This window comes from Chelonia mydas, chromosome 1 (genome assembly GCF_015237465.2).
Source record: "Chelonia mydas isolate rCheMyd1 chromosome 1, rCheMyd1.pri.v2, whole genome shotgun sequence".
Classification (NCBI taxonomy): Eukaryota; Metazoa; Chordata; order Testudines; family Cheloniidae; genus Chelonia; species Chelonia mydas.
In genome coordinates, this window is record NC_057849.1 from 61274704 (window position 1) to 61294938 (window position 20235).

The following is a 20235-nucleotide window of genomic DNA, read 5'->3' on the forward strand; positions in this document are numbered from 1 at the left end:
TAATCTCACATTTTGTATAACATTTTCTGTTATGTTCCTCCACACTGATACCAGTGATGTGTGAATGTTTTCTATCTGAAGACAAATGAATTTTGGGAGAGTTCAATATACCAGCAAAGCAAACATATTTCAAAAAAAGCCAGCCATTTCTTTTAAGACGAGTAGTGGGGGAAATGAGTTTAGCATCTCCTGTATTATTCATGCAGACACATGTATACAAAGGACTGAATCATGATGACATAAAAAAAAAATCCCCAGTGCATCAGTGCACTTATCTAACTGTGGTGAGAAGCAAACCTTTTATATACTCTGCAAATCTGATCGTTTCATTTTTTGCTTTCATTGATATTGAAGTGCTGTATGACATTGATAAGTGTATTTGAAAATATTGTCTAATACGCAGGGTAAGATAGATCGTTTCACAGCAAAGGAAGATCTGTGCCCGTATGTGTAGTACTGGAGATGAAAAACTGTGTTGTCCACACACACAGAGTATACAAATAAATGTTGTGTGTCGACAACTTGATTGTGGAGACAGTAGTCACAACTCCATAGTTCTTAGCTGAAGTAGGCAGTGGATTGCTTTTTTGATTGATTAATGTAATCTAGGGGAAAAAATCAGAAGTGTAGAATGTAAATTGTTTAGATGGCAAGGATTCAAAGAGTCTATGGTTTTCACAATTTTAAAAAATCCTTCTGAATTTTTGAATGTTTGTATGTTTTTATAGTTATGCACATCAGACGTGTGTTGTCAGATGCATTTGGCACAAATATACTTTACAATCTGACAATCCAGATTCTGCAAAATAAAGTTTTCACTTAAAAAGATATTTCTAGCGCTTACAGTTGCAAAGATAACTTTCTAAATGTGAACTGATGTAACGCCATCTTAGACAAAAGAGTATAAGGAAGAATGGATTTGATTACAACTTTTTTGGCACCTAAAACTTCAGATGAGAAATGGGCTAAGGGACATGCAGGATCTATATAGTATATACGAAACATAAATATAGGGTATTTTAGGTCTACAATTTTAACATATGTTAGTAGCATTCAAACAACAGCATTATAAAATACTCTTTAAACAAATTTTTATTATAGCACTCAAAATGTTATAAAACATACAGGAAGATCTTACAATCTGACAACCACCATAGTGCAACTACGTGTTTTCATTGCAAATATCTGTGACATGCTGAATATTGAAAATCATGGGCAGAGTCAAATAAATGTGAACATTTAACATCAAAATAAAAGCACAGGGGCTACTGGATTGATTAAGAACATAAGAATGGCCATACTGGGTCAGACCAAAGGTCCATCCAGCCCAGTAGCCTATCTACTGACAGTGGCCAATGCCAGGTGCCCCAGAGGGAGTGAACCTAACAGGAAATGATCAACTGATCTCTCTCCTGCCATCCATCTCCACCCTCTGACAAACAGAGGCTAGGGACACCATTCTTTACCCATCCTGGCTAATAGCCATTAATGGACTTAACCTCCATGAATTTACCCAGTTTTCTTTTAAACCCTGTTATAGTCCTAGCTTTCACAACCTCCTCAGGCAAGGAGTTCCATAGGTTGACTGTGCGCTTGTATTGTATTATAAATTTTTGTATTACTTTCAGCAAAACCCGCTATTTTTAAAAGTTAATTTAAAGCTGAGGCAGAATTTCCAGCCTGTTTTACTGAAGTGCCACAGAAACCAAGGTTCTTAGTGCAAAATTTTGATCCAGCTGAGCTTTGATTGTACTCTTAAAGATTCTGTATATTTTTACACATGGATTACCTGTAGAATGTGAATAATCCTGTAGAACAAATGCCCCCCTCCCAAAAAAACCCATGGACATGTCAGTGCACTGCTAAGGTTGTAACCCTTCTGCTTTCCTTTCAGATTCATGAAGGGTAGCCCCTTGGCAATTGGTGGCTCCAGTTCAGTGCAATGCATCAGCATGCTCTTTGCTGGTAACCACATTTGCCATTGAACAGCAACCGAGCCTGCCTTTGGGGTAGGGCAACTCCTGGTTTTTTTCAATATTGTATGTTTTTCCAGGGTTTCTGTTACTATTTTATGCCATTTAGGATATAAGATAAGAATATAATTCAATCTTGAACAAAAAAACAATATTGGAAAAAAGGGATATTACCCTTGATGTGTCTGCACCTAGGCGTTTTTTCCTTAACGTTTTCCACTATCGCTACCCGCAGTGCAACGGTGGGAGTTCTAGTGTAGACAAGGCATCAGCATTTTATCCTCTGTGCTGTCTAACCTTGCTCAGAACAGATGGCACAGAGGTGAAAATGGCCACAACTGCCAATGCTGTGGCTACACTAGAGTTACCATCTATGAAACTTACCCGTGGTGGTCATGAGGTGGAAAGTTTTTTGGGGGGAAAACTCTAGTATACATATTTACCTAGAGACAGATTCCAATCTCTAGCAGAGTGAGAGTGTGGTTCAGTGGTGAATCTGAAGTCATCAGTAGAATACACGCTGCGCATCACACAGGTAATAGCCAGTGATTGTAGGGTGGCTGCACTTGGTGAACCTGAAGAAGGAGGGGGTAAACGTAAATAAACATATGAAATTAGCTAACCTCCCTTGCCCTTTTTATTTTGAGCAATGAGCAGGTTATCTTAAACAACATGCTGAGCTCCCTTTCAGACAAGAGCCTGCTCTTCTGACCTCTTACACGTGTGAGGGATGGAGAGGCAGAGGGCGCCAAGGGCGATGGTGGGGAATGAGGGGGCTCTGGGGTAGGCAGCAGGGGCCAGGAGTGATGGGGGAGATGGCTGGGGAGTCTATGGAGGCATCAGAGGCCAGGGTGGGTGGGGAATCCAGGGAAGCAGTGGGGGGCCAGGGGCAATGTGGAGGATGGATGGGGAGGCAGCGGGGGCAAGGGGTTCCAAAATGCAAGTTCACCCAGGGTGCCATTTTTCCCTAAGACCGGCCCTGGTTGCTTGTCATTTCATGGAAGTGGTGGCACATTCATATGGAATGCATTGGACTGCTCTAATTATAAATAGCAGCTGTTCTGAATCAAGCATATTGGTGTCCATTTTTACCAGAATTATAGGGTTGTTCTCACACAATAAACCATTTGTGTCAGGCAGAAAAGATAACTCTTATAACTCCTGCTACTTCCTTAGTAAAAACAGGTTGAAACAAAGGTATACAGCAGAAAGAGCTGTTTACTCCCCCACTCTCATTTTGAATAGGTTAGAATAAAGGCATACATTTTTTTTAAAGGTATACACACCTAAGTGCAAATGCGCTTTGTTCTGCATGCTCATCTTAAATCCCCAGTTCATGCAAGCATGTGAAGGTTGCAGTGGCACATACCTGTCTGTGTGGGTTCATCTGTAGATTGGATGTGCAGATATCTTTGAAAATTTGGCCCAAAATGTCATTAGGTAATTTCTTAAATCTTCTGATAGTGATTATTTTATAATCTCCCGTGAAGTAATCCTGAATTTCAATTAAAAATCTCATTTACTTTAAGAAAATAAAAGTTTTGCTTCAGATCACCTGTAGTGAAATTGGCAGTATCTTCCCAGTTCTTCCTCCCGATAGCTAAATAAATGAGTTCCATATCTCTTCCTCCTCCATCATACTCAGGAGCCATGTCAGTTATCTGTATACTTCCTCAAGAAGGCAATATACAGGAGCACTCTGACATTTTAAACAGCTCAGAATGTATCATTCAAAAGTAATCATAAGCCAACACTATTTAGCTAGTGGCAACTTGCAAACATTGCAAAGCTTAAATTAATAGCAACAAGAATGGGAAATGAAATCATTTATTCTTACTGAGAGCCAATTTTGTACACTTTTTATGCCTTGAAACTGTTTTCTAATCTTATTATTTAAAAAATAATGATCCAGTCTTATTATTTTCCTTACTCCCCCCTGCCTAAACTTATCAAGCCTTAAATATGTTGGTTTCAAAATGGCTTGAGCAAAAACTCATTAGAATTATATGCTCCATCTGTTTTTCTCATTGGAAGCTTTATAAAATGCTACTTCAAATAAATCAAAGATAACTGTGTGAAATACTCAAGTAATGTGCTTTGTGTGGTTTTGGGTTTTTTAATTTTGTTTTGTTTTTGTTGTCTTTTTGTTTTGTTTCTTTCTTTATACTTTGCAGTTAAAAAGTGCCAAGGAGTTAGCAGAGATCAACGGCCATGACGAATCTCAGGCAAATGTAGGTACAGCTCTATTTGCATTCTATTATTAAAGGTTATGGAATAGCTTACTGGTTTAAGAGCTCAGGTTTAAAATGCCTACTTTTCCTGCAGCTACAAGTTCAAATCCCAGCAAGTTTCATTTCAAGGTAGTTAAACTGAGTTCTGTAAAATTTACGTTGTGGGGTTATTTGGATGAAATGTTAACAGCTAAGGTTCTGCCTCTCTCTATGGTTAACGGTACCATGGCAATTTTTGTAAGAATAATATTTTGCCTTAGTGTCCTGGTGCCCAGTGCTCGTCCCTTCTCTCCCCTCCCCCGCCCCATTTTTCTCACCAGCTCCCAGCCCTAGTCTCCCACAGGCATCCAATCCCAGAATTCTTCCTGAACCAGTCCCAGCCTCCCCACCCCAGCTACCAGTCCCAATCCGTTTTTCCAACCAATCACAATTTCTTTCTTCCCGTGCCCCCCTCCAGTCCCAATCTCACCAGGTTCCTTGCCCCCAGTCTAATCCTTTCCCCCAACCCTACCAGACTTTTGCTCCCTGCCATTCTGTCAGGTCATATTTTATAAAATCCAAGACCAATAGAAAAGCTTCCATTATCTCTTTATTATTCCAGTGGAAAAAGGTCCTTAGAAAAAGGGCAAGGGGTAGGGTGGGTTAAAGAAGGATCCAATCTCTTGCCTGTAATCCAAACTTTGCACCATTTGCTTTTGTGTAAAAATCTGAAAATGAAATTAATAGACTTGAAACAGGTGAAACTGAATATCTTTGTCCTAGCTGAGCAAAATGCTCACAGCATAAATACTGAAAAGTAATTTATTTTTTTGAATCATTTTTGTGTTAATAATCTAGAGTGGTATCAGTAGCACAGGTAGGAAACCTATTTTGTTTTTAAAAATTATATTAAACCTGACCCGGACCCTAAATGTAGTAAATAACATTTAAATGAAGAAGTGTTTTTCTTCCTTTTTTTAATGTTCTTTGAACCTTGTTCATTATGGTCTGATTCTGCAGTGAAGTCAATAGGTGCTCTGAGAATCTAGCACTGCACAGAAACCATGAAGTACTGTTCAAGTGTGCCAACAAAGCAAAAATTCCCTGTTTGCACACAGCATCTGTGCAGCCTGGAAAAATTTGCTTTCATGTGGAAGAACTACATTAGCTTGCTAACAATCTTGAAATTGTCACTTCTGTTGCCCTGAACACTGTTGCTTTCACACAAGGGCGGGTCAAAAACTTATCTGATGGAACACTTTTCTGTTGGAAACTGATTTGACAAAATCAAAATGTTTTACAGGAACATATATGTTTAATTTTAATTCTACCGGAAATTATCAAAATGTTTTTTGTCAGCTTATGTATAATATAGTCAAAATGTTTTGACTTGTATATTAATTATAATATAACAAAAGTCAAATTGACAACATCAAAATGAAACATTTAAATAAGGTTTGTTACCAGGGAAGCCACCTCCCATGCACCCCTGTGGCCTGGTCTTCCTCTCCAGCACTTTGCCTCAGTTTCTCCTCTTCAGGGGTCCTTAATAAACTCCACACAGACCTTTGGTCCAACAGTATCCCTTCTCCCAGGGTCTAACTTACTGTCATAAAACTGAAAACAAAAATCTGTTGTCAGGCTTCTCTCCCTCCCATTTCCATTGGATTCTGTTCTCTGCAGCTCTTCCCGACATTAGCAGGCCATTCTCAGCACTACGTGCCTGGAGATTTGATCTACTCCCCTGGAGTCTGCTTAGTCTTCAGCCCTATGACTATGGCTTCCAGGCTCAAACCCTTCCCCGTGGTCAAGGAAGGTCTCTTGCAGGAGCCTCCTGCTCTCTGCAATCTCTGCCACGGGTTCCTCTCTCTGTTTCCTGTTCCACTCTGGCTCTTTATCAGGACCAGCTGCCCACTATCTGGCCCTATCCAGAGGCTGCTAATGAGACAGAGGTGGGCTGGACCTGTTCCTTCTTAGAGGGCCCAAGTCACCCAGTTGACAAGGTCATTTCAGAATTTTTGTTTGAAGTAAATTTTGAAATTTTGACTTTTTGTTCTGATTTGGGATGAAAGGATATTTCAAAATATCAGCATTCCCCTCAGAAGGGAAATTCCATTTTCCAGCCAGCTCTGCTTCTCTCCCTCTGCTTGATGTCCATGTGCACCTGACAGTGAATGGGCATCGATGGGTAAAGAGGTGCATTGTGAATATTTACATCCCAAGGATCTCCCTCTTGAAGTTGGATCTATATGAACACAAAGGTCCTCCTCTGTGCAGAGCCAGTCCCAGGATCCAACGCCTAAGGGAAGAAGTCACTGCCATTCCTAAAATAATGGTGGAGAAGGAAGCTAGACAACTTCACTTGTCAATCCACAAATTCAGAAAATTGTTCCATCTTAGGATAAGAGAGAGATTCAGGAACATAAATATAAATGGCAATAGATAAATTTATTTTGATACCTAATAGAGAAAGAGTGAGAATTTATTTGCTGCAGAAATGGACATGGTTGATGGACAGGAACTGAGAACCCTTTAAAGAGTACAATATGACTAGGCTTCCAGTTTTAGCTTTTAACCAATAAACATAGAGAAAACAACCCTGACACAAATAAAAATTAAATCAGTGTTTGTCCAGTAAACACCTAAAAACCCTGGAAATGTTTTTTTTTGTACCTAAGGGCTTGTCTACATGGAGCAGTAATGCGGGCTATGAGGTGTGATTTCTAAAGCACACGTTACACATTAATTGGTCTAGGTAGATCTTGCTCATGCACTAATCATTCCCTAGTGCATTTTAACTTAGGACTATTTGAAACAGAGAGATTACTTATAACTGTATTTACAACTAATGTATATAGTATACATTCCTCATTACAGTATATACACAGAGGAAAGTTCCCAAAAAAACAATTTTTAACATCTATGTAGAACTCAAAAATTGCTAAAAATAAACCCTCAACAATGAAATTAATAAAATCCCCAAACCAGAAGCCCTAAAAATGATTAATGTTGTTTACACTGAATATTTAATACTAATGTGCTTCTCCTCCAAAATGCATCCAAAGCTAATTACAAATAGAGTTTGTGGTTCTTGCCCTTGGCCAGCATCTAAATCTGGACTGATCAAAGAGGAAAAGATGTAATGGCTCCTACATGGTTATTAGCGGACTGTGATGCATATAATAGGATTAGTACATATTCGATACAGTTGACAAGTTGAATTTAGCAAATGAAATACCCTGACATTCAGGACCAGATTGGAAGGTATTGGCAAGCAAACATGAAAATGTCTATCTGTGTTCCAAATAGATATATGACCTTTCACCCTACAACACATTTTGGGCTACCTGTACCTTGTACTGTAGTAGTAAAAAAACAGATTTTTGAAAAGGACAGTGGCAAATTTTATGAAGATCACTGCATGTATATTGCAGTGTTGTACTCCAAGAGTGTCCTCTCTGTATTGCTATTACAGTTTTTAAAAATAATTTTCCTGTGTCCTAAGGAACCTTTTCCACTAGTGGCATTGGCCATAATATCATAGGTATTTTACATTATCTTATTGTTTCTTGAAATAAAAAATTAGAACATTTTTGGTAGCCAAAGAGAGTATAGACAACATGTATTGCGTATACATGGCCGTATTCTGGGCTGGGCTGCACACTTATTGGTGGTCGGAACATCCTACCGGTTGTAAAATAGAAACACACTGCTGATTAAATGTGCCCAATTCCTGACAGGCACAAAATTGGCAGATCTTGGGGAGAGGGGTGTCTTGTTTTTGGCAAAGGCATTCCACACAGTTACTTAAAAGGCTGGGCAAGGGTAATGTTAGACCCACTGCTACTACAACTCACAAGCAAAGCTAAAAAGAAAGAATAGATTTTTGTGTGCATCAGCGGCATTAATTATTCCAGGGCAGTGCAAGAATAACTCATGTGCAGGACTCTGCAGACAGTTAGGAGGCCATTTCACGAATGGCTTGTCAGGTACATGTGGTAATATTTGTTACATCTGGTCACATTTCACATGATTTGAAGTGGTTTTTAATCCATTGAATGTGTCATTCTTGCTTGTGGTGCATTCTGTAGCAGGAAAGCCCTGACATAAAGTGCATGTTGTGCCTGGAGCAAAAGTCCTGGCCCTGAGGGAGACCTAAGCTTAATAGTAACCTCAGCACTCCCATATTCTGGGCTGACAGAAGTGTTCTGACATGAAACTCATTTCTGGGGGCTTAGGTGTGATTGTCCATTGTTCTTAATGCCGCGCAATGCATAGAGCAACTTGTTAATTTCCCCATCATTGTTGGACACAGTGATATATAATTCAGATCATCCTCTTAATTGAAGAGAAAACCCTAAATAAATGTACAACTATAATTTCAGATTTCATCCTTTGCCCAGCATGATCCTGGTCTCCCGTGACCAGACTAGCCTCATCTTGAAAAAAGCACTTCTTCTTTCTGAAGTGGGGCAGAGGGGTTACTAAATGGTTTATGAAGAGAAACCACAAAACACATGCTGTGAGATTCAAAACATCAATGTACAGTATTTATTCCTCAATTGTATCTGGCTTGCTGTAGAGTCTCTTGCTGCGTAAAACGTGTGCTGTGTTTTGATCGACATCGTCCTTCTGTGCACTGCAAAACTCAGCATACTTAGGGTACTGGATGTCAAGGCAATGACACAGTCTTCCTGGGACAGTCCATTAAATTACATCGGGAAGCTGGGGCATCAATCCTATCAGACAACCACTGTGAGACTGATGCTAGTTAAAGAATTTTTGAATGTCCACAATGTACTTAAGGGGTGAAATTCCAGCCCCATTGAAGTCAATGGCAAAACTCCCTATGGTGGGGTGTAATACCCCTTTAAGGGACAGTCTAGCACTTACAGCCAAGCAACCTGAGTTCAGTCAAGGAGTGCCCTGCCCCACCCTGGAACTGGGCTATATAAGTGGGAAAAAGAAGCTGAGCGAGAGAGAAGGGACCAGAAGCCACACTTGCGGCTATGGGTTGCAGGACCCTCAGGCTCCAGGGCATTAGCCTGATCTGCTTTGTAGAGGCTTTGTTTTCTGGCTATAAGTTTGATTGCTCTGATTCAAGGCACTTGAACTTGGTTAAGCTGCTCCTCCCCTGACTTGATACCTATGGGAAATGGAGAAAGCCTGCCTGCCTCCTAAAGCAATAAGAGAACTGGAAACTCTGCTGGCCAAGGTTGGTTTGGAGGCCTTGTAAAAGGGGACTTTGGGTGGTTTTGGTTAGCTTGGTTTTGGCCTCCTGTTCTATAATCCTTTACACTTCAATTGACCTCAGTTGGGCAAGGATTTCACCTAAGGACTCTGTTAAGTGTTACTGCTTTCTAAACAAAGTTTAAATAGTGTGCTAAACACAGACATCTCAGAAGGTTAGAGTGATTACATCTGAAAATTTCTATCCTCTTTTTCTATTTTCATTGCCTGAACAAATAGCAAAGCCTATCTTATTCTGCTTTCTCTGTATCTTTGGTTAGCATCTCTAGAAACTTGGACACAATGGTCTGTGGTTTTCTCTTCAGACAGAGAACCAATGGAATTAAGTAGGGATGTATTTTTCCCTTTGGATGCTTGTAGCCATTATTGGGGGAGTTTTCATGTTTGATGAACCTTGGTTCATTACTGTTGATTCCTTTATTTCTTCCTTTATTTTTCTCCTTCTATTTCTTCACTTCCAGCATTAGTAGTGAACCTTTGAGTGTAAATCTGTCCAGAGGAATATACCAGGGTGAAGCATTTCAACCATTTCACTAAATTGTTCACTTTCACTGAAGGTAATGTTATCTCTTATCAAGTTCAAGTCTTTGCCTTTAAGATGTTTTTATGAGGGTAATCACTGGATGATCCTTACTATTTTGAGGATGGCAAAGATAGAGACAGTTCCTAAGTGAAGCTGATCTTCAAGATCATCTGGAAGATCTTAACAAGTACGTATTATAACAGCTATATTTCAGGGATCATGATGGCATCAAAATTGTTTCTTTGCAGGATCATCAGACTCAGTATTCTGCTCTTCCATTTCAATAGACGAAGTTACTTTCAGTGACACATTTGATGTAGAAGAATCCAAAGAAACTGATTTTTCTGCCCATTTGAGATGAACACAAACGCTGTCTTTCGACTTAACTCTTGACAATGTGTACATTTTCCTACAGAACAACAATATGTTTTCTTTGCTGCAGGCCATTGAATCACCTGTTTTCTACCATTGCCTTCAACTTTAGGGATGTAGAGTCAGATAAAGTCATAAAGTGATGATTGATCATCCATTTGCAATATTAATCAGCAGCTTTCATATTTACACCTTATAACAGTTAGAATGAGAAACAACCACCCAGTGAATTCGGCACTGTGAAGATTGAAAAATAACATGAGCTCTAGCTTTGTACAGAGCCATGTTTCAGATGCCCTGTTCACCTTCCAGAAATTTCCAGATTCTGGAAAATCAAAAACCCTCACAATTCACAACTCCCCCCTCCCACTTGTGATTCTGTACATTAGAGGAGAGTGATACATACACATTACGCAGTTCATTATGGTGCAGTGTTTAGACCTGTGTTCTTACAGAATCACAGTCTCTATGGTTTGAGCTGCAGTGCCTCTGCAGAGATCCAGCCTTTGGGAAAGTGCTGTAAGAGTGCAGGCTGAGGCACAGTCTAACAATGAATATGTTATCTGAAATGGCCCCCGGCTTTAGTGATACCCCCTTCATTAACATGGAGCAACAAATCATACCACTTCCCTGGTTCCTAACTGGAAGTGCAACAGTGGCATACTGACTTAGCTTTTGACTGAGTAGGTTCATTTAACCTCAGCAAGAGAGGAGAGAATGGTCTGAAACACAATGTTAAAACCCATTCAGCCACCCACTCTCAGCAAAGCACAGATGTTTCTGACTTTGGATTTCATGAGCTCTGTGGGGATACAGTCACGCAATGCCCACAGCTACCAATAACACCTGACATTTTAATAATACCTGACAGTTCTGTTCAGCCTTTCTTCCTACAGTGCTGTACAAAATATATAAACACACATACAGGAATCGCTTCTCCCATCAGTGAAATGGAGCCGCTTTTAATTATATATATGTGCACCTGTGTGGATACCCTGCACTTTGCATAGGGTTGGCAGTGCAATCTGGCTCATTGCTGTCACTACACTGTTTGTCTTTTACATTACATGGGCTCCCTAGTAACTGCACGAAGGATTATGGAGTCTCTCTGCTTTTGCTGTAAGCCTAATAGTGCTCGCTGTGGGAGTGTTGACTTGGTCCCACAGCCCTATAGAGAAAATCAGGCTACTTCTTTCCCCTCTCTTCTGACAATCTTAATGGAACAGACAGTGAAGAATATTTGGGGTGGCGGGGGGAACCTGTGTTGATTGCTCATAGGAGGCACTGATTTTGGGCGTGTTCATCATTCTAGTCGAGGTCCTGTATAGGAGGAGGAGGAAAAATGGCTGATATCTTGTGGAAAGCACACTAAAAGTATCTCTCATAAAAGCATCTCTCATAAATGCTATATTGGGCACCTATAAATGGGGAGGTTGCCCTTGGCCACAGGCTTTTCAAGTCCCAACAGCTGGCTAAGAGTATCTCTCGAAATCCATTTACCCTCTCAGAATGGATAAGGGGTTTTTATGATTCCTTCTTGTTAGATCAAGGATGCCTATCAGACCATCTCACAAACCCACAGAATCTATTTCTAGGGCAGAATTTTTTTCCTCATTTCAATATTTTTTTTAATGCTCTACTGTTCTTATGCTGGAGAAACATTCTGAGAGCACGTTATTACATCCAGATCCTGCATATGAGTGCTATGGGGTGTTGAATATCTTTAATCCACATTGATTTCAGTGGGAGTCGAGGCTGGTCAATACCTTGCAGGATCCAACCCCTGGTTTGCATAGCATATAGTGTGTCTGCGATGAGCTTGCAAAGTTTAATTTACACATGCAGTCTGTGCTGTTCCTGTAGCACAATATGCAAGAAAATTGCGGGATAAATTTTATCACCATGTAGGTCTAATCCTTTGTTTGAAAAATCTGATGATTATTGCAATTATTTGTATAATGTCAAAAGTGTGTGAGGCACTGTACAGACATGTAGAACAATGATCTCTTCCCATACCAAATTATCTTCAGACTGCATGAAAAATAATATTTTACCACCAAGCCACCAAGAATCTGCACCCTATTTAATACTTTCAGAATATGAGGAAATGACACACCTGACCACCCATGTATTTTTAAAAGTAAATATCGAGTGACTTTAACATTAGTCATCACATACACATTGCATAGTGTATAGTCAAATAAAATATTTGTGTTCAAATACTATGGTAATGAGAGCCGTATAAAAAGATAGCTGAGATTAGACAGCTATTTTGACATCATTGCTAGTTGCCCAAACTTGCCAGGTGAAAGTTATAATAGTAAATGTTTTTATACCAAAACATAAAAAAGTGTCTCTCTGGCAAGTGGACTGGAAAAATGGTATGTCAAAAACACTATAATGCAATTAATCTCCACTCCTGAAAATATTTCTATCATGCAGGATAAAACCAAACAGACTAATCTTAGCTGCATAGACATGCATTTTATAGTGTTTCATTTGCAAGATCTTTTATTTGTTGTTCTAATTTTTCTTCTTCTTTGTTGCTGATGTACTTTAAATGCCAGTTAATTTTTCAGAGTTGTCAACTGCTTGTTTGTTAGTGCCAACACACTTCTTAACTGTACTCGCATGGTGTTATTTTTAATATTAGGGTAGTTTAAAAAAGAATTGTGTGTGGTAGCAGAAGAACTCAGTGCTAGGTTGGGACAAGGCACCAAAGACAGGTTAACCCCAAAGGTCATCCCTGACTTGAGTGAAAAAGGACACTAATTTATTTTCAGACATTTTCAAATGATAAAATTCTTAAACCACTTACTAGTAAAACCTGTTATAGAATTGACCAGTAGCATAGCATGTTGTAACGAGCTAGCCCTACCCCATTAGCTGGATTGCAGAGGGATGTGGATCAAGAGAGATGCTGTGGGACTAGGATTGAAACAAAGTGTTCTGGTGGTGGGTGGTGCAGGTCAAGTCTTTGGGCTTGTCTACACAGGGGTTTTAAAGCAGATCAAACCAAGTGAAGTTTGAAAATGGTTGCGTACACACAACACAATCCATGACTGCCACTAGCTTCACATTTGCCATGAACTCTGGAGTCTGGTCGCCAAGTGCATCAGGTTTGCTGTGCATTGAATTAGTGGGGTCTGCTGTTTGTGTGGATTCAATTGCTGCACACCACTTTTGTTTGCATGCTTCCAACAGCTATCCCACAGTGCTTAGCAAATCAATCATTACTGACCTGTCTATTCACCTCTCCTTGCTCTGGTGTCAAGTTCTCAGGGCATCCCATCCCCCCTTTAAAAATTGGTGCAGAACCAGAATTTGCCCATTTGCTCCTGGATCTAAGTGTATCAGCATTCTTGCAATACAACCATGACAGCACTCCAGAAGCCCTACAGCATGCCTCGTGCAGCTGCTTGGAGGTGTGCTGAGACTCTGGATCTCCTTGTCATGTCGGGGGAAGTGTCGATGCAGGAAGCTCCTGTGGCCAGCCACCAGAATAAAGACCTGTTTGTGGATGTTCCCAAGCACACGTCCAAGAGGGGTCATGACAGGGATGCTGACCAGTGCTGGATAAAGAACAAGCAACTTAGGAGTAAGTACATTGAAATGAGGGACAAAAGGAGACAATCTGGCAGGGGGTATGTGACCTGTCCATTTTATGGTGAACTGGACAGAATGCTACACTATTATACAGCATGACCCCGCCAACATTGTGGCACCTGCTGGCTGCACTCTCCCCCACACTGAGAATGACCAGCAAGGCCCACTGGAGGCTGAGCAGGAGGGTGCTGGAGAGGAGCTTTCCCCTAAGATCCAGGATCTGTTGGAGACCCAGGACCCTGACATCACCCAGCTGGAAAGCCAGCAGGAGTCATGCCCTGCTGCAATGTACCCCAATTCCTGCCAGGCATCAACCAATCCCAGGTTCTAGCCAGAAACCCAGACCAGGACTGAAAAGACTGGAGGGAACTTTGTCCTGTAAGTACCTATCATTTCAATTTATTATTTATTATTATTGTGCTATACAGCCGTTCTGTCTTCTGCTCCGGGTACCTCATGGTCACAGCCATTTTAGACAGATGAGAACTAGGAGCTGTTCTGAGAATCCAGCCCTCGCCTCCCTCTGTAAACTCACACTGCCCGTTCGGCCCCACTGTACATGTTTCCAAAACGGTGGCTGCTTCGCCTGGGCAATTCATCCTCCTGGAGGAATTCTCCGCCTAAAAATTCTGCGCACAGTATTTTAAAATTCTGCAAAATACTACATATTTTATTTGTCAAAATAACACAATATAATCACACCGATTTCAATTATTTTGGTAATTTATTTCAAAATACCTGTCAGCAACTATGTCTGTAACAATACAGACAACAAAAAAAGATTCTCCCAGGCGTAGAAAGTTAAAGAAACCCCTACGACAACCTAGCTCCTGTTTCTCTGTTATGTTTTGTCGGCCACCTCAGTCTGGGAGTGTCACACATGCCAGCTGGGCACATCTTGGGGGAAAACTCTGCCCCTCCAGTCTTTTAGTGGATTCTTGTTTTTTTGCCCTGCCCAATAGGGTTACAATTTTTCAAGTTGCCGAATAGAGGGTACTGCCTCAGGAAGGGGGGGGAGGGAGAACTGGTGTGGGTGAGTACAGATGTGGGGGTGCTGAAGGGGTGGGTATGTGTACTCTGAGGAGGTATTTGGGGGTGCCAGTGGTGATATTTTGGGGTGCTGGCGGAGTAGGTGTATGTACCGAGAGGGAGTATTTGGAGGGTATTTGAGGGGGTATTTGGGGGTGCTGGAGGTGATATTTGGAGGGTACTGGAGGGGTGTGTGTGTGTACTGAGAGGGGGGTATTTGGGGGCACAGCAGGGGGCTGCGCAAGGTCCCCGTGTCCCAGACACCCGCACTCCCTCCCCCAGAGCCCATCTCTGAGGTTCCCCCAAGGCTGGGAAGATCCTAAGGGAGGTAAAGTTATGTATGCATACTAAAAAAATGCTATCATGGCCTGTATGGAATGTGAACAATAAGTGACTTTTTCCCCCATATTTCCATGGCACTTAACAACAACCAAACCATCAAGGACCATGCCTTTATCTACTGCTAACAATCAAGCCATCCTGAGGGGATGGGAAAGGAAGACTCAGCTCAAGAGGTTTGTAGAACTTATGATAGAGTCCCAGGGGAAGACCACACTAGCTGAGAAATGCAGGCAGTACATGGTGATCCAGACAGAGAAGGAAATGAAGCTCTCCCAAGAGATCATGGCAGTGGCCAAGAACAGTGTTACAGAGGCCAAGGACAGCATCACCGTGGCCCAGGACAGCATGGAGAAAGACAGGGAGATGCAAGGCAACTTATGGATGCTATCTGGATCCATAATGCTCTCCTCCAAAACATGCTACTGCCAGGCCAGTGGTCCCTTCAGTCCTGTAAGCCAGGACTTAGCCACATCTTTCAGTCCCTAGACAATAGTGGCTACTGGGACCATCAACAATTCCTCCCCTCTTTACCCATTCAGCACTTATCCTAGAGACCATTCTCCTCTCAGATCCATCATCTGCCCACCAAGAAGACTGGCTTCTGGAAGCCCAGCACTTTTGACCCATGCAATGCACCTGCAAATTTTGAGCTGTGGTACTCAACCCCAGAACCCCCACATGCAAGAAAAGGCAGAAGGAAGACCTATATGTGCCTGTAACTTTAAGCTACCACCACCACCTTGTTAATTTTGCACTGTTTGCATTGTTGCACTTTCAGTTTGGCTTGCACTGTTGCTTTGTTTAAAGATTTGCTTTTTGTTAGTCAGTGAGTAGATTGTTCTCGTAAATGTATTTTCAAATAAAAAGCTATTGTTATTTATCCTTCGGTTCAATTAAACTTTATTTTTGACCTTGTTACTGTTCCTTCATAATAAAAACCTTTTAAAATCCATTTTGATCCATTATGACTCATCACTGCATGTAACACACAAAATCCTTTAAATGAAGCTAAAATAATCCATACAGCTTCACGAAAGTATATAGGCAATGTCCCACTTCTACCACCCACAAGCAATACTGGACTGCTCACACTCTATTTCACCCCCCATGGATTAGCAGCTGAATGCACAGCTACACATGTTCAACCATGAGACTCAAAATATGAATAATAGGCATCCCTGACAATATTCTCCCTGGTGTTAGCATCCTCTATGGGATGCCGTGCTAGCTGTTTAAACCACCAAGTAAGATCAGTACTTCAGCCTCCCACCGATCATTGAGGCTTTCCCCTTTGGTCTCACAAATATTGAGCAGAGCACAGCACAAAGCTATAATGGTCAGGACATTTTTTTCTGCTGCTTCCAAATGATTCTGTGACAGAGTGCTGAGAGCTAACAGCTGTCCCAACACTCTGATTACTTCCCCCTAAAGAAGACTTGACTGAGGAATGAAGTACTTACCTAATCAGACTTGGGGCTGGGAGCATTAAGGAGCTAATTGTCCTGTCAGCTTGGAGGGGTAGTTAAAAAAGCACAGGAAGGAAACACAAAGGGGAAAATCTAGCAGAGCTGAGGCAGAAGGGATCTCAGGAGGATGAGATCTCTACCTGGAGAAAGGTCTCCACATGACTAATGTCCATAGTGGTCCTGGGGGCAAACACCCCTTTCTCCATTAATTTAAATAGAACTGAGTTCTGAAAGATCCTCTCATTATAGACCCTCTCAGAACACCCTGCGTTTCTGTCTGTATACCTGCTGCAGTGGTCGACCACTGTGAATAAATACCCCTTTCTGTTTATAAATTCTGCACCCGGGCAGTGGGGCAAATGATAGGCATATTGGTTCCATTAGCTGTCCTAATACAGTTTGGGAACCCCATGTGTGCAAAGCCATCACTAATCTCCTGAGCATTATAACCCAGCTAGCTAGTACTTTAATGGCATAGCAGACCTGCATGAGAGTGGTCCCAACAGTTCATCTCTCCAAGCCGAACTGGTTGGCTACAGACCAGTTACATTCTGGGGTGGCCAGCTTCCAGATGGTAATGATGACTTGCCTCCCTACAGGTATGGGGCACTGCATTTTGGTACACTGTCACTACAGCTCTGTACAGATCTCAATCAAGGTAGCCCTCCCCATCCCAAAGTTCTCGCACCACTGCTGGTGATCCGAGGTCTGCAGAATGATTCTCTCCCATCAATCCATGCTGGTTTGCCGGTCCCAGAAATGGCACTGAATGCTGGGTAGCTGATCCAGGAAGTGGTCCTCTAGTTCCAACAGCTCAGCATCCTCATCCTGCTGCAAGAAGCTTCACGGTATTCTCTTGCTACCTGGAGGAGCCACTGATTCTGCCACTGAACATTCTCCTGCACCCACACCTGCACCATCTGCTCAGTGGTGCAGTGGACAGAGGCCAATGCAGAATGTGCCCGGGTTTGAATGCTGTAATACAGCCCCAGCAGCCTCTGCATATTCACACTTGCTGCCATAGCAGCATGGTGCATTTCTGGGTCCCTGCAGGCAGACAACAATTTGAAAATGGTGCTAGCCCTCCCAGAAAGGAAGAATAGGGCAGAGACAGTGGAAACATGATTTCGGGATTTTTTTATTTCAACCTGCCTGGCTTCTGCTTTGCATACTACAATTCACAGTGAAAACAAATCCACAATGCACACTGCTCGGCTGTGAAGCAAAGAACCATGGGATAGACCCCAAGAATGCTACTCCCTCACTTCTCAGCAAACTGCCACCGTGTGTTCACATGACGCAAATTGGACAGGCATCCCATATGCATGCTATTGGTGAGACTTGCATACTGCAGATTACCAGATGCTCATCAAAAACCTTCACATTAAATCCCTTCTGTAAACAGACCCTTAAACTGGAGTGAACCAGCATTGTGTGCCTTGCAGCAGCCCTCTGCTAATAGTTCTTCTGCTAAAGCAAAACCAATGTTTTTCTAGATTCCATCACAACAGCAAGATAATTATATCACTCAAATATTAGAGACTTTCTAATTGTCAGAATACTTTCAATCAAATAACTGGTAAAGAATCCAGCATGGCCATCATGAGAGAACATGTTGAAAAGTAGAGGTGTGTAAATATCATCCTCTTTCCTATTGTTTGGGACTGCAACTTAATCTGTTTCAGAGTAACAGCCGTGTTAGTCTGTATTCGCAAAAAGAAAAGGAGTACTTGTGGCACCTTAGAGACTAACCAATTTATTTGAGCATGAGCTTTCGTGAGCTACAGCTCACTTCATCGGATGCATATTGTGGAAACTGCAGAAGACATTATATGCACAGAGACCATGAAACAATACCTCCTCCCACCCCACTCTCCTGCTGGTAATAGCTTATCTAAAGTAATCATCAAGTTGGGCCATTTCCAGCACAAATCCAGGTTTTCTCACCCTCCGCCCCCCCCCCCACACACACACACAAACTCACTCTCCTGCTGGTAATAGCCCATCCAAAGTGACCACTCTCTTCACAATGTGTATGATAATCAAGGTGGGCCATTTCCTGCACAAATTCAGGTTCTCTCACCCCCTCACCCCCCTCCAAAAACCACACACACAAACTCACTCTCCTGCTGGTAATAGCCTATCCAAAGTGACCACTCTCCCTACAATGTGCATGGTAATCAAGGTGGGCCATTTCCAGCACAAATCCAGGTTTTCTCACCCCCCCACCCCCATACACACACAAACTCACTCTCCTGCTGGTAATCGCCTATCTAAAGTGACCACTCTCCTTACAACGTGCATGAAAATCAAGGTGGGCCATTTCCAGCACAAATCCAGGTTTTCTCACCCCCCCCCCACACACAAACTCACTCTCCTACTGGCAATAGCTCATCCAAACTGACCACTCTCCCCACAATGTGCATGACAATCAAGGTGGGCCATTTCCAGCATAAATCCAAGTTTAACCAGAACGTCCGGGGGGGGGGGGGGGCTTTAGGAAGAAACAAGGGGAAATAGGCTACCTTGCATAATGACTTAGCCACTCCCAGTCTCTATTTAAGCCTAAATTAATAGTATCCAATTTGCAAATGAATTCCAATTCAGCAGTTTCTCGCTGGAGTCTGGATTTGAAGTTTTTTTGTTGTAAGATAGCGACCTTCATGTCTGTGATTGTGTGACCAGAGAGATTGAAGTGTTCTCCGACTGGTTTATGAATGTTATAATTCTTGACATCTGATTTGTGTCCATTTATTCTTTTACGTAGAGACTGTCCAGTTTGACCAAACTTAATCTGTGTGTCCCCTGAAAGCTAAGAATGGACCTGACCCGATGAGCACTGAAGTCAGTGGAAAAGCTCCCACTGACTTCAGTGGACATTGAATTAGACCCAATAGAAGCTGCACACCAGGATTAAATTATTACTCTGTGTGGCTATGGAGACATATGTAACCAATTGTCAGCAATTGTTGAAAGAAATGAAAACTGAGTTGCAGCACTTAAAGTTTGGGGCAGCCAAAAGAGGTTGTACGAGGGTTAAAAAAACAAAACAAAAAACTATATGTAAGTGTAGTGTAGAAAGAGGTAGTTTTAAAACTGTTGGATCCCAAGTAATTTTATTCTAAAAATGGTTAGTTTAGAGAAACAAGAGATGGTAGGCCAGCTCTATTAATTGTTTCTCTTACTGCCAACTCAGGGACATGTCTCCCATTATTTAGTCACACCAGCTTTTTTCCATGCTTTAGGGGACATCCATGATCAAGCAAAATAAGCACAATTATTAACCATAGCTATTTTATTATTAAAGACAGGAAAAGAAACATTACACAAAACACAAATAATAAACTGGTTACTTCTGTTACAAACTCTTGTGTATGTCTCTCTGCGGAGAGCGTTTAACAGAAATTACACCTTTGAGAGTGGACCGCATCTGAGGGGCTCTTTTCTCTTCGTAAGTGAAGACC

The 20235-nt window shown here is 41.7% G+C and overlaps 1 protein-coding gene across 3 annotated transcripts in view; it reads left to right on the plus strand.

The window, feature by feature from the left end:
- The window catches only part of ENOX1 (ecto-NOX disulfide-thiol exchanger 1), a 509484-nt gene that overhangs the window by 472264 nt on the left and 16985 nt on the right, over nucleotides 1-20235 (plus strand). For all 3 annotated transcript variants that reach the window (XM_037894600.2, XM_043533288.1, XM_043533299.1), the window contains one exon: nucleotides 4148-4204. In XM_037894600.2, coding sequence (XP_037750528.1) covers nucleotides 4148-4204 — 57 coding nt within the window. The remainder of the gene's footprint in view (nucleotides 1-4147; nucleotides 4205-20235) is intronic.